Source organism: Notothenia rossii (assembly GCF_949606895.1).
Source record: "Notothenia rossii genome assembly, chromosome: 9".
Lineage (NCBI taxonomy): Eukaryota > Metazoa > Chordata > Actinopteri > Perciformes > Nototheniidae > Notothenia > Notothenia rossii.
The window spans coordinates 5,870,959-5,892,574 of NC_136907.1; the positions used below are offsets into that span (position 1 = coordinate 5,870,959).

Consider the following 21,616-nt stretch of genomic DNA (forward strand, 5'->3'; position numbering starts at 1 on the left):
AAGAATTCAAGAAGTAATTACAATAAATCACTCCCCTCCTCAGCCTCCTGTCACACAGCTGCCAACATGAAGCACATTAAGTTTAGCCTTCACCTAAGGCCTTCTATGTTCCTCTGACAGAACAATTACATATTATACTATAAGCTGATAATTGTTCCAGAACGGCAAGTCCCTCAAACTCTCAAGTATACTTACAATACCTCACATTCACATGTGCCTGCAGCAAACAAATGTTATCAAGTTCAAAAGTTGTTTAAGCTCATGCCTCAGGGAGACAGTACATAGGGGAAACAATTCCTTTATCAAAGTCATAGTCAACTTAAATGTCAATCTTTCAGTTTGTGTGTACAGACAGAGAGATCGAAAAAACGTTTCCAACAATCCTGACTACAAAAATATAATTATACAATTATACAAATATGTATAATGGAGCCAGCTTGCAGAAAAGCATTGAATGTTGTAGGAATAAGCCCTTAAACCTGGAAATACATGTCTGCTCCTCCTGTTCCTTCAAAGTCGTGTTGTTTTGGTTAAGTCCCGTAAGGCCCGGACACACCAAGCTGACACCAAAGAACTCACACAGACGGACCCGACTGATGTGTCACCTCGTGTCTCTGCGTCTTGGCCATGTGTCGCACTGGAACACACCGCAAAGACGGCCAAGTAGCATGTACGCACTGCGCATGCGTGAGTGGCAATAACTCTCCTTACCAGCAGGTGGTGGTAGTGTGTATTCGTCATTCAAAAGAGGCAACAACCGGAAGACAGACAGACAGCGTGATAACCGAGAGTCAATCACCTGCAAAGTCTTTTTGAAATACTTTTCCAAATGGCTTCCAATGGAGCTCTCCTAGATGGTTTGGTGAAACAAAGCATCTGAGTCAGGTTAGTAATGCTCCATCACATGTTTCTATTACAGGTTGAATCTTAAACTGAAGCTTGACTCTAAAGCAACCCAACAGAAGTTTCATGTAAGTTTAGTTCTTTCACTCGTAGCTCGGGCTGCGGGGTGCTAGAGACGAGAGCACGTTGATACGACCTTCCTAGCCGGAGTTATGGCCGCATTTTACAATAAACTTCCGTTGGGTCGCTTAAAAACAAATATCGCAATTCGAATCGCAATATTTGTCAGAAAAATCGCAATTAGATTTTTTCCCAAAATCGTGCAGCCCTAGCGTGTCGACGCTCATCGTCTGCCAAAATCAGCTTGGTGTGTCCGGGCCTTAAAGGTAAGTCTGTGTTGAACACAAGTTAAACATGTATCCACATTTTCTTGGACAACATAAAATAACACAGTAAATATCCAGCCTGCTTTAAAATCATTAAGTGGTGTTTATTTGTGAAGATCACATTGCATACAAGTTTCATATACACGTGTTTGCCACAAAGTTTATTTTCTGTAATATGCTTAAACCTAACGGTGAGATCCCATTGGCCTTTTTGTCGTGGGAACCAGGGCAACGCTAACTTCAGGGTCGGCCTACAAAAATGCGGCATCCCGGCAGCATTGCATTCTCATGTCGAAACAGGAAAGGGGAAAGCTACAAATAGCAACCAGAAAGAAATGTGAGGTGTTTAATCCCTTCTCGGTGTGCTAAGAGCTCCTCTTGTCATTCTGCTCTCAGTCACTGCAGCGACGCATGAATCTGTGACCAACACAAGTCTTTTATCAGCATGTGGCAACAAAGAGAAGTCACACAGTTGTTGTTACATAACCTGTTATCTGACACACATAGTGAGCGGCCTTTTGTGTGTGCTCGTTACTTTCACTGTGCAAATAGCAGTCTGTGTGCTGACACATTACCACCGAGCATTCATTATGTTGGCCTTGTCTGGATTGAAACTCCTGTGATGCACTGGTACATGACATGTCACTTGTTAGACGCTTGTATCCAAAGAGACTTACATACTCAATACTGTGGACAATCCCCACAGGAGCAATGTGGGGTGAAGTGTCTCAGGGACACAACGACATGCTGACTGCAGTGGGGTTTGAACCTGATCCCCCCCTGATCCGAACAACAACGCACAACCCACTGCGCCACACACCACCTGGTACAAACTGGTTGTTAAAAAAGCCCTTTCTTTCCTTTGGATTCTTCAGACCTTCTGATGCTACAGACAGAGAAGAGTTAGGAATGGTGACAGACACGTTGTTTGGCTTTATGTCAGGCCTGTGTGTGTGTGTGTGTGTGTGTGTGTGTGTGTGTGTGTGTGTGTGTGTGTGTGTGTGTGTGTGTGTGTGTGTGTGTGTGTGTGTGTGTGTGTCAGCCTGATTTAACGTTTGCGTCATAAAAACTAAATCTAGGAATGCAGATGCTCCTCTGGCCCGCGGCCCATCTGTCCCTTCAAATGCAGTCAAACTTATAGGTATGTGTTTCGTTTACTGATTTATATTTCTGTCAAATCTGCAACTCACAAACAGGTGTGTGAATGTTATGTCCTTTCACATAGTACGCCATAAAGCCATCTTTCAGCCAATCACAGCACTAAAGCTACTCTTACTCTTAACTTGCCTATATACGTTTAAATGCACAAATATTCCTGAAAATGATATTACATTAATATCGCCGTAGCTTCTCAATGTTTCTGTTTTTAATTACAACAGCAGCACTTACACTGTAAAGCTGCATGAGTTGTTAAGTTTCAATGCTGCTTTGCACAAATCCTGAAACCGAGCTCAGTTTCACCCGTTCCCTTCTGATGTCCTTTTCGTGCACATCACTGCACAACGTAGAACCAACTTAAATGGCCTTCTTTAAATGTAAGAAGACACGCATTGGCTTCAGCTGATATTTAAATGCATGTATCTTAACTATCCCCCTTATTTAAAGCAGCATTTTGTACCCTACTCGCCAAATCATCAAGTCAGACATTCTGTTCAGATTTATTTCTCTGTCCCCTCTGCAAATAAATCTATTGGCAGAAGAGCGTTCATGTTCAAAGCTCCAACAGACTGGAATACTTGACCTGCTGCTGTTAGATCTCTTGCATCATTGGGTATGTTTAAACATTATCATCTCACTTTCAACTGGCCTGTACTCGTTATTGATGAAACTGATCTGCTCGACTGTCTCTCAAATTGTAATGATTGTATGTATTACTTGAATTGTACTTAACAGACTATGTTTGTTTTTTTTGTTTATGTATGTCTGTAAGTAGTTGCTGTTGTCGGGACCCCCTTGAAAACGAGAAGGTGCATCTCAAGGGGTTTATCCCAATAAATAACATTTCTATAATCTGGGATTTAAAACTAGCTCGTAATACCCTTTGATTTTAATATAAAAAGGGAAGTTCGTGCTGTAGAGAGTTACTTTTCTTTGTAAACCTCAGGTAAGGCAGAAATTGAAGGATTTGTAAAACATTTTTTAAAAAGATCATGAAGGGATCTTTTAATCCATGTTGATGAGAATATCCAGGCTTGTTATTTTTAATGCTGCAAACCATCAGGGAGAACATTTAGTCTAATTGCTTCCGAGATATCCAAACTGTGTCTGTGCAGAGCGGTCACGCCACATTCCTCCTGATCCAGGGGAACAGTAGCTTCCCACTGCAGTTTTAGCTCCACCAGGCATGGAGGGAGGAGGCAGAGACAGTGGGTGAAACTGGTAGGTTTTCGTCTGTTTGGGGATTTTATATCCAGTTTACTTTGGTTAAACATTGCTAGCAAGCATAGACAGTATCTTTAGCCAGCATGGAATGTAATGTCGGGGGCGGGATATTCATGTGATTGGTAGTTGGTCGCGTTGCTCGCAAAAAAAAAACAAGCTTTCAGACACGCCCACCTCCAAGATTTTTGTAACGCTGCTGTGTGGACGGGCCGTTAGGCTTTACAGAGGGTGGTAAACTGCACAGAACATCACCAGGACGAAGCTGCTATCCATGGAAGACCTTTACTCCCAGCAGCTCAGGAAGATAGCCCTCAGGATTATAAAAGACCCCCACCCCCCCCCCCCCCCCCCAGCCACAAACTGTTCAGTCTGCTGCCGTCAGGCAGGCGGTACCGCAGCATCCGGATTAAAACCACCAGACTCAGGGACAGTTTCATCCCGCAGGCAATAAGACTGTTAAACATCTGAACTGTTGAAACAACATCCATAACATTCATCTGCTACTTAGTAATTACTTCATATCCCAATCACTTGTATATAGACTCTTATTGCACTATTTCACTTTTTTTACTATTTTTCTTTTTGTATTTATTTGCACAATTTTTTTTGTTTTTCTGTTTTATTGTGTTGCTCTGTTGGAGGAGCCTTTGACCTAAGATTTTCATCGTCATAACTACTGTAGCTATGTTCGTATGACCAACACAAGCCTTGAACCTTGAACCTTGAGCAGGTGAAGTTAACCTGTGCCATTGGAGGGTCAGCAGCCCTGCAGCTTCAATTCACCTTCACTCTCTGTGTGAGGATGTTGTACAACAATTAACATATTATCACCCGCTGTATAAAAACCAACCAGTCACTCGTTTAAAATCTGACCAAAAGTGGGTCAGACTTTGGCATCATTGCACTATACAGTTCAAGCATTATTGTTTTTAGAATCAAAGTCATTATTTATATTACAACGTTACTGGATATACATATTTCTCCATATTGATTGTTATCTATTTTGGTACAAAGTGCAAATGTTTACATGTTTATGTAAAGTATATATTTGTTTGACAAAATCCAATTTCGAGGGAAGTGTTCTTGTTTCTGATTCAGACACATAACTGAAACCGGTCGTGTGTGAAACACCAATGCATCGCAATTAAATGTATATCCATCATGAAGTTGAACAATTATCACACACGTATCTCTCAACAGCTCCATGATGCTGGAAATACCTCTAATGCATTTGATAATTAATATTGGCCATGAGCCAGGGAAAGCAACATAAAACATTTGACATAACTTAAAGAACCTACTCTGTGCTAGGGATCACGCACCTCAGTGTTTGAATAAAGGCTTCGCTGACACACAGCTCTTGTTTCTGACGGTGTGCGCTCGTAAATAAAACATGTCTGTCGATGTGAAACTTAAAGTTTGTGTTATGACCCTGCAGAAGTCAGAGGTCAGGACCAACGGAGGCTACTTCTCAGGCAGTTATTATTACTGTGAATATGTCGTGGTGCAGAGCGAAGTGTGAGACGGAGAGGGTTGAGGAGCGTCTGGTTGTGACAGCATTGAGGAGGGTGTGGCTGCTATGCTAACATGCCTCTCATTCCTGCACAGAGAGTGAGAGTGAGAGGATGACCTGAAGCGGTCCTCATACAGAAACATGAGCTTCTTATCACCAGACAGATCTAATACATATCAGTTTGATTTAATGACATGTATTCCTTCCTTTCACAGGGTTCTTACAGCTGAAACAAGTTAGAGTTAAGACTTTTTCTAATGCCACTTGGAGTGACATGAAGGACCACCCAACGAAAAAAACTGCATCAACTATAAGGTTTAAAGAGGCCCTATTCTGTGTTTCGGGGGTTTCTTTTTCCTTTGGTTTGTTATATAGGTTTGTGTGCATGTAAATGGTCTACAAAGGCTCAAATCCCAAAGTTGGTAGTTCTCCCAAACACTACCAAGGCACAAAGCTAAATATGATCCTACAATTACCAAAACATTTCCTCTTTAAGGAACATTTGTTTTAAAGGTACCCTATTATTCTGTTTTTCATCAATATATTAAAGGTCTCAGATATATACAGAGCCTGTCTCTGATTGGCTGAAACACCAAACAGATCATTGCAGCATTACCCATAATCCCCTCTGTTTCAGCCCTGTTTCCAAAGTGCTGATTCTCTGTCTGTTACTTTAGATCAGGGGTGTCAAACTCAAGGCCCGCGGGCCAAATCCGGCCCACAACCTCATTTTATGTGGCCCGCAAGAGCTTGCAAAGAATATAATAAGTTTATTATACGGTTACATTGAATCTTGAATCTACATTCCACTTTACACGTTGCCGATAAACTACATGTCCCACAATGCATCTCGTTTTGTGACATGCGCACTGAAGAGACTTGCAATTATTTCTTCTTTCAGACGTAGTTAATTATGAAGTTAATACCCTATCCGATAATAATCCAATGCAGAGGTAATCATATAATATACTACATTATTTATATAGTCTTAAAGGTACAATCGGCCCTTTGAGTGCAACCATAATGCTGATGTGGCCCGCGAAGATATTGAGTTTGACACCCCTGCTTTAGATGAAAATAAGGAGCCCCTCCCCACGCCCCTCTGAGAGACATTTGGTTACAAATAACTCAATGGTGCTCTAGGAGGAGATTCAGGTGATAATGTGGGGGGGGGGGTTACCTTGGTTGCTGATTGGCTAATGGTTACACAAGACAACACATCGTGATGACATCATAAAGTGGCCAGACAGGTTTTTATAGAAATGGATCAAAAAGAGAGAGAATCTTTGTTCCTGAAACTTTCAGAGTCTCTTCATGAACAAGTGGATTTTGCGTAATAGGTGACCTTTAACACATTGTGTCATATAAAGACATTTTTGCAGTGAAAAATGTAAACTTTAAAAGTTGAAAATCGTGTTGAATTTGAAATAATAATAAGCCTCCTAAAGTAAACATTGGCTAGTCTCGGTATAATTAGTTGAATAAACAACTGTTGTTAAATGTTTGCTTTCCCATGTCACGAGCTACAGTAAATCCTGGCCGTCAACCAAATATTGGTGTTGTTTATCTTTTAAAAATAAACATTCGCCCAATTATTTAGAGAAATAACATTCCAATGTCAGACAAATAACTGTTAATGAAATGTTAAAAACACATGTCTCCAAGGGGAAACTGTAGATCCTCTATTTGGTTACAAAAACACTCAAAGAAAGAAAAACTAAGAACACTTGTTTTGTTGAGTTATGGTGAGAAACCTAAGAAAATTATTTGGAAAAACGTTCTTCAACCCAACTAAACCATCTTGAAATGTGTCCGCAGGTGAGAGAGTCCCCTCCTTAAGGACACAGAAGCTACAGCTGTGAAACTTGAGCTGTAGCTCTATAAACTGGCTGGGTTCATTTCAATACAAAATGTGTCAGGTGATTCTGAGAGAGATTCATTTGCAGCTAACCGGCAGACGCTAAATTCCACTTGTACTGTAGAATGTGTGAGTGTTCTTGTGTGGGTGTTCTTGTGTGAGTGTTCTTGTGTGAGTGTTCTTGTGTGGGTGTTCTTGTGTGGGTGTTCTTGTGTGAGTGTTCTTGTGTGGGTGTTCTTGTGTGAGTGTTCTTGTGTGAGTGTTCTTGTGTGGGTGTTCTTGTGTGAGTGTTCTTGTGTGGGTGTTCTTGTGTGGGTGTTCTTGTGTGAGTGTTCTTGTGTGGGTGTTCTTGTGTGGGTGTTCTTGTGTGGGTGTTCTTGTGTGAGTGTTCTTGTGTGAGTGTTCTTGTGTGGGTGTTCTTGTGTGGGTGTTTTTGTGTGAGTGTTCTTGTGTGAGTGTTCTTGTGTGGGTGTTCTTGTGTGGGTGTTCTTGTGTGAGTGTTCTTGTGTGGGTGTTCTTGTGTGAGTGTTCTTGTGTGGGTGTTCTTGTGTGGGTGTTCTTGTGTGGGTGTTCTTGTGTGGGTGTTCTTGTGTGAGTGTTCTTGTGTGAGTGTTCTTGTGTGGGTGTTCTTGTGTGGGTGTTCTTGTGTGGGTGTTCTTGTGTGGGTGTTCTTGTGTGAGTGTTCTTGTGTGAGTGTTCTTGTGTGAGTGTTCTTGTGTGGATGTTCTTGTGCATGTGTGTTAGCAGGAAGACTGACCTAGAAAAGGGTGAGAGCCCAAGGAAGCAATCTGAGGACATGTTATCTGTTCTGTGTAAGTTCAGACCGAAGTCAAGATCCAGTTAAATTCTTCCAAAAATCAACGAGTCGATTCCTGCAGTGTGAGGTCTAGATAACTGTTTCACTTCGTCTCAAACGTTCCTGTAGATGTGATTACACATTGGGTGTTTTTAAGGTACATTTGATCTTGTGCAATAGTCTCCAAAAAAGCAGCACTTTCCTGTTTCAAATACAAACAAAAATCAATCCAAGTTTTTTCAGGATCACAAGCCGACTGATCTAGTTTCTCTGCAACGGGCTGTGAAAAGAGACGGTAACCGAATACACCAACTCATTACATCATCCCCTCTTTACCGCGCGCGCGTGTGCGTGCGTGCGTGCGTGTGTGTGTGTGTGTGTGTGTGTGTGTGTGCGTGTGTGTGTGTGTGTGTGTGTGTGTGTAACACTAGAGGTTGATAATGGAGAGCTGGGGGTCACTTTACCACACAGGCTCTCTGTGTGCAAACTGCAAAACATCTCCGTCTTATCGAGACATTCCAGTGAGTCTGAGAATATTTCCACCTGTAGCTGCTATCAAACTGTTTTCAAACATTTGTTCAGGAAACAAAATCAAGTCTGATATTTGTCCAAAGCCTGACACATTTTCTCTGATGTAAAGATGCACACACTTACCTAATGAGTTTTTGTATCATAGCTTCTCTCATTTAGGAATACATTTAGTCTTTCAATGCATTGATTTTAGTTCATTCTGCTTTTTTTTTAATACTCATACCATGTTTGTTGTTGGTCTGCATTGTGTACTAGTTCGTACCTGCAATTGTGTGAAGTATTCTTACTGCATTGTCAGATTGTGTCCTTTTTAGGAAATACAGTACTAGAGAAACTAATAAGATAGGAGATGATTGTGATAGTGGGATCAAAACAATAAGACAGATGTATGAAAATAAGAGTACAAACCCCACTACACTGTACTGTTTCCTACAAACACACCTATTCAGCTTTTTGAACTGCAAACAGGTTTCAAACCAGCTACCATGATGCCAGAACTGTGCAAATAAAAACATGTTTTTCTCTGGATATCAATCCATTAATTATCTCAATGAACAAAAGGTAAAGAAAACAAGAGGAAGTGTTTCACAGAAAGCGTAGTGTTTTTTAGGGTCAACTTTCAGGGTTAACCGTCTAAGTGAAAACTTGGATCGGTGTGTCTGCTAAACAAATGCCAGCATGAAGTCATCAAAAGAGGCCGGTTATGTAAACAGAAAGCGATGAGAACCTAACCCTTAACGCGGTGACGCTGCGTTGTGTCCACTCCAGTTTAAACCTGCAGTGCATATTTGTAAAGACAGATCTGCTGATTACGTCTGTCTGGAAAACCAAAAAGGGCAAACACAACCAACACTAAGTTCATGAGGAAACAGTACAGAGGCTTTCCCGTCTCTTTGATATACTGTAGGAGCTGCAGGAGATGTAATGCCAAGCCAAGCTATAATCAAAGCAGGAAGGCGGATCTGTGTTCCTCCACCTTTTAACATGTGTAAGTATCAGATGAAGGGCAGCAGGTAGAGGTGGCTACAAGCTCACACCATGTAACCATTCATATATCAACACAGAGTACATGAACATGCAATTAAGCTTTTTTGAGCAAGCTAGCTAGCATAACTGGTACCACACATTAGCAGGGATTGATTTACTCTCATCTCTGTTCCCTCACAAAGTAGCTCAATTAAGTTTTATATTTTTATATCAAAGATACAATCATCAACATCGGGAAAATAACTTTTGGGATCAAACTAAACGCTGAGTAACTGCCCCAAGAGGAACGTAGGAGAGTCTAATTAAAGCTAAGCTAAGAAAGCTAGTAGCTAAGACTAAAGCTAGCCACGTGTTCTTGTCTGGAAATAAGATGGATAAAGTCTGCAAATCTACGATACTTGTTGCTCAAAGTTCATGACATAATTTCCTGAATCTTAAGTATGCTGATAGTGTCATCTGAACAGAGGATTTACTAATTGGTGTTTCTGTGGTTTGCATTCGTCCTGAGGCATATCCAAGAGGAATGTCTTTGTTCCGTGTTGTTTATCTTATGTAACACAAATAGACTACAGATGCATTTCATTGTGCAAACCTGTGTTGCAGAATCACACGACACAACATCAAATAAATGTATTCTTGCTCATGCGGTATTAGTTTAGTGGGAGAACACAAACATTTAGGGGCCACAAAGAAGCATTCATGAGGTGCAACCTGACTATATGCAAAACATGGCTGCATGCAGCACTGTGAACTGTGGGGACACTGTAAAAAGGAGGATTGTAAAGCTTTGCATTCCTGTTGGTTGCCAAGCTCTTCCTCCACAATGGCGATGTAAGTGAACTACAAATCAAATGTATCATCGTACAGAATGTTAGTGATGCTTATTTAATTAAAGATTGTAGGTAACAAACATGACATCCTTCTCTGTCATCACCACCATGTGACACACTTCTTCTCTATCCTGTAATTAAGTCTGAATGCTTCACATACCATGCAGCAGTGAGGAAAAACCCTTAAGAAGCAGCTGGAGACAGACAAAACGATTTGAAGAAGGAATGCAGCTTAAAGGGCCCATGTCATGCTTTCCCGGTTATCACCCGTCTCCTTGTGTGTTATGAAGGTTTTTATGCATGTAAACGGTCTGCAGAGTCAAAACCCTCAAAGTACACCCTGTAGTGAGTAAAACTCTAACACAGAAAAGACCTCCCCGAAACGCCTCGTTGGAGATACGTCACTGTCCATTGATTCTTCCGGGTAACTCATGATGTCATACGTTACCCGGAACCAAATGGACCAATCCGTGGAGCCGTTACGTACGTCCGCGGAGCCGTTACGTTAAGCCCCCGCCGATTGGTCCAAATTGACCAATCCACGGACTTCCTCTCACACACACACACACACACACACACACACACACACACACACACACACACACACACACACACACACACACACACACACACACACACACACACACACACACACACACACACACACACACACACACACACACACACACACACACACACACACACACACACACACACACACACACACACACACACACACACACACACACACACACACACACACACACACACACACACACACACACACACACACACACACACACACACACACACACACACACACACACACACACACACACACACACACGCAGCTCTGCTGATCTCTCCTCCCTGGCTGCAGGCTGATAACAGACAGTTGGGATTTCTCTCTGCAGATCCATTCTCACAGCGTTTATCAACCTTTTTCTTACTCAATATCAAGCCACACTTATTGTTTTTACTTGGGCTGTGACTTTGTGTGTGCTCAGGGTGAGTTTGGCTGTGTTTCGCTGTGTATTGCTAAACAAGGAAATCACACCTCCACGGAGCTCAGCACGATTCACAACGTCCCGACCAATCAGAGCACACTGTGCTCACAGGGAGGGGGGGGGCTGGAGCTACTGGAGCTACAACGAGCCGTTAAAGGCAGAGAGTGAAATTCAGTGAATACACGTACTGTAGTTTACAGAGATGCTGTATCAGAAACCAAAGTGATTTTGGAAAATTGCACAATAAAAATCTATTCTAGTAGACCTCAACAATGGAATTATGATCAGTAGAAATGGCCATGACATGCAACCTTTAAGATCATCGCCGTTTCTCACTGTGGAAGACAGGCAGCCACTTTAAGATGACAGAATCTGTCCTCAAAGTAGTGGACATGTCTATCAGTGCCGCTTCAACACACTTCAACTTCAACCTGCATGCTAAACAAACAATCTCACATCTTCACTCTCAATGGCTTTGACTTTTGACCCAACTCAAAGTGAACTGTTTACCTGATAAGAGCTGTTATGGTGCTTTTTGTGGGTTTCCCTTTCCTGTAGTGTGTTATATAGCTTAGTGTGCATGTAAGTGGTCTGCAAAGGCTAAAATCCCTGTGTTCCCTCCAGTGGGAGTTTCTCTCCCACAAACTCCCCTCCCCCCCTGCCTGAAATGCATCCATTGGACTCCTTTGTTTACGTCCAGAACTTAGTGACATCACTATGTTACACTCGCGTATCTATTGGCTAGAGCTCCAACACAGAGTACATTATAGGCTAAGAGGCGGGACATCTCTAATGGTGCTTTTCCACTGCAGGGCCTGGCTCGGCTTAGTACGGTATGGTTAGGCCTCGTTAGGCCTCGTTAGGCCAGGCTCACTTTCTGCTGCGTTTCCATTACAGTTTAGTAGCTGGGGCAGTAACTATAGTAACGCAGCGTAGGCGGAGCCGTGACGTCATCTTCAATGAGAACCACAGAAAACCAACATCAGCCGTTAGCTGTTAGCACTCAGAGCTCACAGCTCCTCATATCTGTTCAGAAACTAGACAAAAGTGAAACAAGTACAAACCACAGACTGTCTGTGTCATGGAGAATACAGTCGCTGGTTTATTTATGTCTGTAGGCCGTGGTTGTGAGTGTGGGCGGTCGGAGCATATACTGCGTTAGCTTAGCCAAGCTCCATTCAGAAAACACACATTTTAAAAGGTGTTTCTCCTGCCGTCTGTCTGCAGACTCGTCAAAGCATTAATTCATGGTTTTTACTAACCGGTATCAGTATGTTGTTACTTCGGCATCATTTTGAAACGTGTATTACAATTAAATCACGGTCAAATATGTTCATTTTGTTGTAGTTGCCAGTGATTCTCTCTCTAGTTTAGAATACTCAGCCCGACTCAGCCTCGATTTTGGAGAGCCAGAAAACTGTGAAAAAGTAACCGCTAGCCGGAACTACGCCAAGTGGAAACGCAACCAAAAACGGGCCGGGCACGGCACGCTTAAACCGCGCTGTAGTGGAAATGCGCCATAAGTGGTAAACCAATCACAACAGAGCCGGCCAGCTAACCAATCAGAGCAGGCACCCGTGAAAACAGAGTCACAACATTCCATACATGCAAAACGTCAGTATTTACTATTTTATAAACCCTTCAAATCCCCCCCCAAAAAACTGACGTCAATAGTTTTCATCTTCCACTATGGGAAATCCATACTTTACTGCAACAGCAGGAATAATCAGGTCATTACATTCACAACTATAGCATGTACCGCCCTGTAAACCCAGCGTACATCTGAGGACTGAATAAATATGACAACGTGCCACAGTGATAAGGTAATAAGACCTCACAGTGTGTGTGTGTGTGTGTGTGTGTGTGTGTGTGTGTGTGTGTGTGTGTGTGTGTGTGTGTGTGTGTGTGTGTGTGTGTGTGTGTGTGTGTGTGTGTGTGTGTGTGTGTGTGTGTGTGTGTGTGTGTGTGTGTGTGTGTGTGTGTGATAAATATTTTACTACAGGTGCGTATAGCTTCCTTTTTTTTATGTGTTGCACCTTCATGAGGGAGCTTAGTGTAGAGAATAAAATGGGAACACATAATGCAGCTCAATGTTATTATTTAAGAAGAAATATTGTTTCTCTGGAGGCCTGAGGTCAAACACAGAAGTGTAAAATGTGAGCTTGAGAAGAATCAGTTCAGGAAAGCCGGTTAGTTTACCACACCTTCTACCTCATTGTTAATACATCATGTTTTGGCAACATATTTTTGAGTCACTGTCGACAAAAGCAACGACAACATGCAGTATACAGTACTTCAGTCAGCCAAGAGGAAGGTCTCCAAAACGATTAGTGGTTTTCTCGCAGGGCGTGTAAAATAACATGAATTCTTTCTCAGGCTCTTGATTAATATCTACCGTTTCAATTTTCACATGGAAATAAATTAGCTGTCTTTTAATTACACTTCATATTCTGACACCTTTTATTTCCTTGCACCTGTAATGAGCGTCCCCAGCATTTAACAACTTTTGATTCTTCACCCCACACACACACACACACACACACACACACACACACACACACACACACACACACACACACACACACACACACACACACACACACACACACACACACACACACACACACACACACACACACACACACACACACACACACACACACACACACACACACACACACACACACACACACACACACACACACACACACACACACACACACACACACACACACACACACACACACACACACTTTTATTACAAACTAATTTGTGAGAACAAAAACTTCTCATTGCTACTCAAGGAGTTTCTATAGATAAAAGTGTCAAACTACATTGAACCTGCCTCTCAGGATTCTGATGTCCACAAAATGAATCAATCATAAGTTGAAGCATATGAATAAAGATGAACGTCATAAATCAAAGGCTGAGAGACACTCCCTCTTAACGAGGTGTGGACCAAAGACTCATTAATAGTTGTAACGAAAAAATTACTACAGAAAACGAACAATTATTACACAATAATTTGGGAAGACACGTTGACTTAAAATAAGGTGGGACAGGTTCCAATTATCTTTTTACCGTTGCAGAGTCTAGCAATTTGTCTTCTTTACTCTAATTTGTTGCAGTGTTATTATGGACCTCTGTACAGAGTTCATTGTTTTAAATGTCTTAAGATCTTTGTGTAACCACGTTATTTTTTTTTGGTTTATTGGTTTGTTTGTCACCAGGATTACAGAAGAACTACTGGGGTCTTCATGAAACTATGGTGGAGGGTAGACCAATAGGCAAAGGAAGAACAAATGTATTGGTTTTAAACTTAAATCCCTTTCGAAGCACAATAAAGAGCAGAACTGAACAATGCCAACGCTGTAAAACATCAATGATCTTGCACCTGGACAGCTTTTTTTCATTTATAGTCCAACATTGAAACACTCAACAATTAACAAGTCCCTGTTCGGGAGTAACTCTGGAGGCGTGTGGTGCAGTGGGATAGTGCGTTGGTGTTCGGATCAGGGGGTCACAGGTTCAAACCCCACTACAGTCATTATGTCGTTGTGTCCCTGAGACACTTCACCAAATGGCTCCAGTGGGGATTGCCCACAGTATTGAGTAAGTAAGTCGCTTTGGATAGAAGCGTTTAACAAGTGACATGCAATGTAATTAAATCTAAAGCCAAGAAGTTTAGAGATAATCATAATATGTATTGGTTCCAGCCTTAAGGTGAGGACTACGCTGCCAAAATAACTTACTTTGAACATTCTTTTGTGACTTCGATGCCAGGACAAAAAGTCTTCAAAGCACAGCCGCTTCAAACAGGTCACCTCCCTGTTTTGACAGCGGCCATTTATACATGAGGCCGCAGGTTTAAACTACAGGAATGCAGGCAGCCACAGGAAAAAGGCCGGGACACACCCAGCTGGAACACCCACACTGCATGGTTTGTCAGTGTTGCGACAGTTGACGAGGCTGTGATTATGAACAAAGTGCTGTTGTAAGAATGTGAACATGGAGGCAGGGCGTAGACTGCTCACAGAGACTGGAGCATGCAAGAGCAGTGACTCGCCCCGGACTGAAAGGAGAGGATTTACAAAATAAATAAATATATATATTACTAATGCACGTTCACACAGCCACCTGTTCCCACAAACACACACACACACACACACACACACACACACACACACACACACACACACACACACACACACACACACACACACACACACACACACACACACACACACACACACACACACACACACACACACACACACACACACACACACACACACACACACACACACACACACACACACACACACACACACACACCTGATTATTTAACTTATTTGAGTTTCTATTTTTATGTTACGGATGTGTAAAAACAAGGAATGTGCGATTCCATGCAGGCGTTACGATTCGACGTTTTGCAATTTCTTCAATCTAATTTGAGGTCATAGTATAGAGTGTGATACAGTATGAGAGATACTCTATTTGGAAAAGCTTAGATAAAAAATTGCAGAAGGATGGGAGGTGTTTTGATCAGTGTTGAAATATGTTGTAAGATATCCGAGAGATTAATACTGTAATTTAAGAAGCTGTTTGTTTGTTCTATGTATTCTTGTTCCCCAACATGGATCCTTGACATTTGAAAATAACGTATGCCCCAGTAGGTTGTTTTTGTTGTTGAAATGGAAAAGGGATATGTATTTTATATATTCTTAAAACCGATCCACAATTACAAAACATTATATTGCTCAATTACTCAGGAGTAACGATATTTCCACACCTTCTTCGTGTACTACAGAAGGGTTGTACTTCAGACTATGAGTCATTAGGAGGGTTGGAACGAACCACAATGCCAGCTTTGATTCCACCAAAATAAATGGAGAACTTGGACACTGTAGTTTCCTGAAATTCTTGTCACCACAAATCACCAGCTTACAATAAATGTAAATTGCACAGAAGTAAAAACAGTTTGTTTGTTTGTTTGTTTGTGTGTACTTGCCTCCTCCTCAACACTGAACACTGATGAAGACATCCCACTGATGCTCTGAAATAACAGAAAGGGGAGAAAAAGAAGAGATTGTCAGTTTCCAACCGAAAATAAAAACACTTCAGTCCACTTTGTTGAAGCTAGAGCAAATCAATAAAAAAGGTTTGCCTATGACACACACATTTCACACAATTAATATTAGTATATACAGATACATCTTGATTCAGCCGCAACTAAGCACATTAGTTACTACTGCATTCAATACTAAATAATCTAAACTGTGTCTAAGTACTCTTGTACTCTCTTTCATACAAAAATGTCCAAAAATGGTGTACTTCAACCTCTCAAATATGTGGGTCAAATCCTATTAAAGTAAATATCTTTGGATTTTGAGCTGACAAACGCACCAGGTTTGAAAACATCCCCTTGGACTTAGGACTGGGATGGACATGTTTCACATTTTATAAAGCAACTAACCGATTAAATAAGAAAAGTTATTGTTAGTTGCAGCCATTACTCTCCAGCCAATCAGAATGAAGAAATCCTGCAGGGCATGGAATAAGTTTAAAAAGTGAGATTAGAGACTAAATTAATCAGTTGTGGGTCCCCTGGATGTCAGTCTAAAAAGACAAATGAAGTGAAAGTTAAGCAGTTTATTTCAGCTGTGGTGTCAGGTAGTCAGGTAGAAATATGTGTTTTTCTTCAAATGTGAGGGAGTGCCATCTTAGCAGAGTCAGACCGGGTGTGGCACAACGACTCTATCAAACACGTCATTTTGCATTTAGCTCGCAATTACCCAAACTGCAAAACCTGAACTACATCAAGACAAGAAGCAGACAGAAGGGAAATCTAGCAGGACCTGACATGCTGCTGCACTCGATACTAGACAGAGATTAAACTAAAATTATACTAATACTAAAGCAGTAGTGGAAGGAATATTTTTGGATCACAGAGGAAGATATCATTTGGATGTTGTCAACTGCTTGTAAATCCTCCCAAGGGAGAAGGGCACGGCATTCAGGAAGAGATGTTTGATCAGACAAGGCAAGACTCTGGCAGGTGAAGGATTAAGACTGGATCCGAGTGATGAGTAATCAATGAATACAACTCAAGGCCCGGGGGCCAAATCCGGCCTGCGACTTCATTTTATGTGGCCCCACAAGAGCTTGCAAAGAATATCATTATTAATTATGCGGCTACGTGCCGCTTTACAGGAGCACGTTGCCCATACATGGAGCACAATGCATCTCAAATTTGATTTTTTTTCTTTTAAATAGGCCTTTTTTCTTAGAATTTTTCAAAATGTCACTTCTTTTTTTTTATTGTTCCTTTTTTTCCAGAATTTGGCTTTTCTGTTTAAATCATTTTGTGACATTCTCACCGAAGAGACTTGCAATTATTGGCCCTAGACTTCTGCTTTCAGACGTAGTTAATTATGAAGTTATTACCCTATCCGATAATAATCCAATGCAGAGGCAATAATGTAATATAATACATTATTTCATATATATGATATATTTATATATGTATTTTTTATATGGTCTTAAAGTTACAACCGGCCCTGCCATGAAATGGAGTTTGACACCCCTGGCTTAGTTGATATGCAAAGTGCAGGAATGGTGAGAATTTTCTAAATTCTCAAAAACATGTGAGCAGATAATGTGTCTTTGAAAGACTTGAGAAGACTTTAAACCAAACCACATCAAGAAAATCTACACAGCCGGTTCTTCTACTCGACAAAAGCACAAGCTAGATTTGCACATCAGTGTTTGCTGTATCATTTTGTATTTTTCAATGTGTCAAATTATTAAAAATATGTTTTGTCTTTTGAACAGCTAGAAAATATTGTACAAGTCCATCACATCAAATTACCCTATCTGGCAAATGTTAAATTCATATTCCTAACTGTGAAAGATGTTGTGTTTCTCTTTTTATTAAGAATGCTTTTTGGCATTGTAGCATTTAATTGACAGCAGTTGAAATGAAAGGCATGGGGACAGCATTGAGCCCGCAACTAACAATTATATTCATCATTACTTAATCAGATTTTTAATTTTAATCAATCATTTTGTATAGAAACACATTGAATTCTCTCCTTTCTGTATTAAAATGTGCATCTGGGGTCGTGGCAAAAGCTTGTTCATATATTTATTATATTCACATATTTATCTCTGGCTATTAACTGTAAGAATGTTATGCACAGTGTCAGAAGTCTGCTGAGGTTTTTTCTGACAGCTGTTACATCATGCATTCACCTTTGTGACTGACACACTAATAAACAATCTCAGACATGTAACAGCTCACTGGGATCAGTACCTGGTGTGTGGACTCTTTCTCACACAACAGATGAATATTCTGCTAATTATAAACGTGTTCTCATCTCCAAAATGAATTGTATTATTACATATATTTTGAGATACTAACTCAACTCAAAATGATTACTAAGTAGAGCAAAATAAAGACTTAGAAACTCAGAATGATGACTTAGTATTACAGAATAATGTCTTAAAATCTCAAAAATAATGACTTAATATAAAAAAAATATAGAATAGCAAAAAGCAATGACTTAATATCTCCTAATAATTACTTAGTATTAGAAAATAATGACTCAGTATTTATAAATAATGACTTGATTTCTCAAAATACTGACTTAGTATTACAAATTGATGACTTAGTGTGACATAATAATTCAAATGACTTAGTATTTCGAAACAATAACTTAGGATCTCATAATAATTAATTAGTACCACACATGAATGACTTAGTATCACAATTTTTTTTCCTAAAATCTCTTAACAATGAGAAACTGACTGAGATAATGACTTTTATAATGTTGTAATTGTTATTTTGAGATAGTAGACCTAACTTTGCATTATGAACACACAGAATATCAATAATAAAAGCCTTTAATCAGCTGTCCGTGGGGCTCACCTCATGCCTGCTGTTCTGCAGGTATATGTGGTCGGTGGTGTCCTGGCTGCTGACGCTCATGTTGGACATTCCCTGCAGGTACACCGGGGAAACCATCTGCTGGATCATGGGCTGCTGCTGCTGGATCATGGGCTGCTGCATGATGATGTACTGCTGCTGCATGCCCTGCTGCACCATGCCCTGCTGCACCATGCCCTGCTGCAACGGGATGTAGGACTGCTGCTGCTGCTGCACCGGGATGTAGGACTGCTGCTGCTGCTGCACCGGGATGTAGGACTGCTGCTGCTGCATGCCCTGCTGCATGGGCATCAGGTACCGCACCGTCTCATAGGAGCCGTTCATCCCGTACGGAACCGGGGACACCGGGTTGGACGAGATCACCGTGTTGCTCACCACCGGCTCCGGGGAGGAGGCCGCCACCTTCACGGTCCGGTAGGTCGTCGTCTTCTGGGTGCTATGCATAGACATCTTGATGGATCCACAAAACCGAAAAAGGGAGGAAAAATAAGAACAACCAAAGAAAGTTTGGAAGTTGGAAGAGTAGGCGAATCAAGCTGTTCCCCTGTGCGTGTTTTTCAGCGGTGGGAAAAGTTAAACTACCTCGGGTTTACTTCCTCCTCTGCTTGGCAAACTGGAGAGAAAAGTCCGGTTGGAGGAGTTCTTCCGTGGAGGGGAAGACTGAGAAAGTGAGGGAGGCGCTCCGCTCCTCTGCCTCACTACTGCTGTGGAGGTGGGAGGAGGCTCAGCTGACAGGAAGTCACCTGTTGCACCGTTAACATGGATACTTATTATTATGTAAGCAACTTATCTCTTTTATAACAGTTACAGTCAGTTCATTTAGACATAGAGGGATTCCCTGATTATTAAAAGTTGTTTATGTTGTTATTAAATGGGTTTTACAAGGAATTTGCCTCGGTGTACTTATGTGACATAAACATAATAAGTTAAGAAATACAATTAAAAAAAATTAAAAAGTAAAGCTTCCTGTACTACTACCACAACTACTAATACTAATACTGCTACGTACTATTACTACCACAACTAATGCTAGTACTACTACTACTACTACTACTACTACTACTACTACTACTACTACTACTACTACTATTACTATTACTACTACTACTACTACTACTACTACTACTACTACTACTACTACTACTACTACTACTAGTAGTCTACCACCACCACTAATACTACTACTACTACTACTACTACTACTACTACTACTACTACTAGTCTACCACCACCACTACTACTACTAACTACTACCAATACCACCACCTCAACTAATACTACTACTACTACCATTAATACCACTAATACTACTACTACTACTACTATTACTATTACTACTACTACTACTACTACTACTACTACTACTACTACAACTACTACTACTACTACTAGTAGTCTACCACCACCACCACTACTACTACTAACTACTACCAATACCACCACCTCAACTACTACTACTACTACCACCACTAATACTACTACTACCATTAATACCACTAATAATAATACTACTACGACTACTACTACTACTACTACTACTACTACTACTACTACTACTACTAGTCTACCACCACTAATACTACTACTACTACCAATACCACCACCTCAACTACTACTACTAGTAGTAGTCTACCACCACTAATACTACTACTACTACTATTACTAGTACTATTACTACTACTACTACTACTACTACTACTACTACTACTACTACTACTATTACTACCACCACTACTAATACTACTACCAATACCACCACCTCAACTACTACTACTAGTAGTAGTCTACCACCACTAATACTACTACTATTACTACCACTACTAATACTACTATGTACTATTACTACCACCACTACTAATACTACTACTACCAATACCACCACCTAAACTACTACTACTACCACTACTATTACTATTAATACCACTACTACTACTTCTACCTCTATAACTACGATTGCGTTGTTTGTTTGTTTTTAAGACATTTATTCATGCATGTGTTATTTTGTGTGAGGTTTACTTCATAATGTGAGGTAACTGTATAATTATAGGCTTATTATATCAAATCAAATAGAAAATGCCTATAAATAAAATTATCAAGGAAAGCAAGTACTACAATAAATATAAGATAGAAGATGAATGGGGTCCATATATGAAAATGATGCTTAAAAATAGATAACATTAAAGAGTTGGTTCAACAACCAGCACTACTGGACCAATGGTAAAGATCGAATCAAAAACCTGAACCAGCCACTAGGTGGAAACAGACAGCCACTGATGATACAGCTCACAGCCTCCTGCACAGTAACTCATGCATTTACCTTTATTTTCAGTGTCTCCAAATATTTTAAAGGTCCCATGTCATGCTTTTCCGGTTATCACCCGTCCCCTTGAGTGTTATGAAGGTTTTTCTGCATGTAAACGGTCTGCAGAGTCACAAACCCTCAAAGTACACCCTGTAGCGAGTAAAACTCTAAAACAGAGAAGACCTGTCTATGCTGCCCCAGAACGCCTCGTTGGAGATTTCTCTTTTTCCATT

At 40.8% G+C, this 21,616-nt stretch overlaps 1 protein-coding gene across 1 annotated transcript in view; it reads right to left on the minus strand.

The window, feature by feature from the left end:
• pof1b (POF1B actin binding protein) overlaps positions 1–19,810 on the minus strand; it is a 38,510-nt gene extending 18,700 nt beyond the window's left edge. Inside the window, exons 1-2 of the mRNA XM_079650649.1 lie at positions 19,064–19,810; positions 16,145–16,189 (exon numbers count right to left, since the gene is read on the minus strand). Of these exons, the coding sequence (XP_079506775.1) occupies positions 16,145–16,189; positions 19,064–19,531 (513 nt within the window). The 5' untranslated portion in view covers positions 19,532–19,810. The remainder of the gene's footprint in view (positions 1–16,144; positions 16,190–19,063) is intronic.
• Between the last annotated feature and the right edge of the window lie 1,806 nt (positions 19,811–21,616).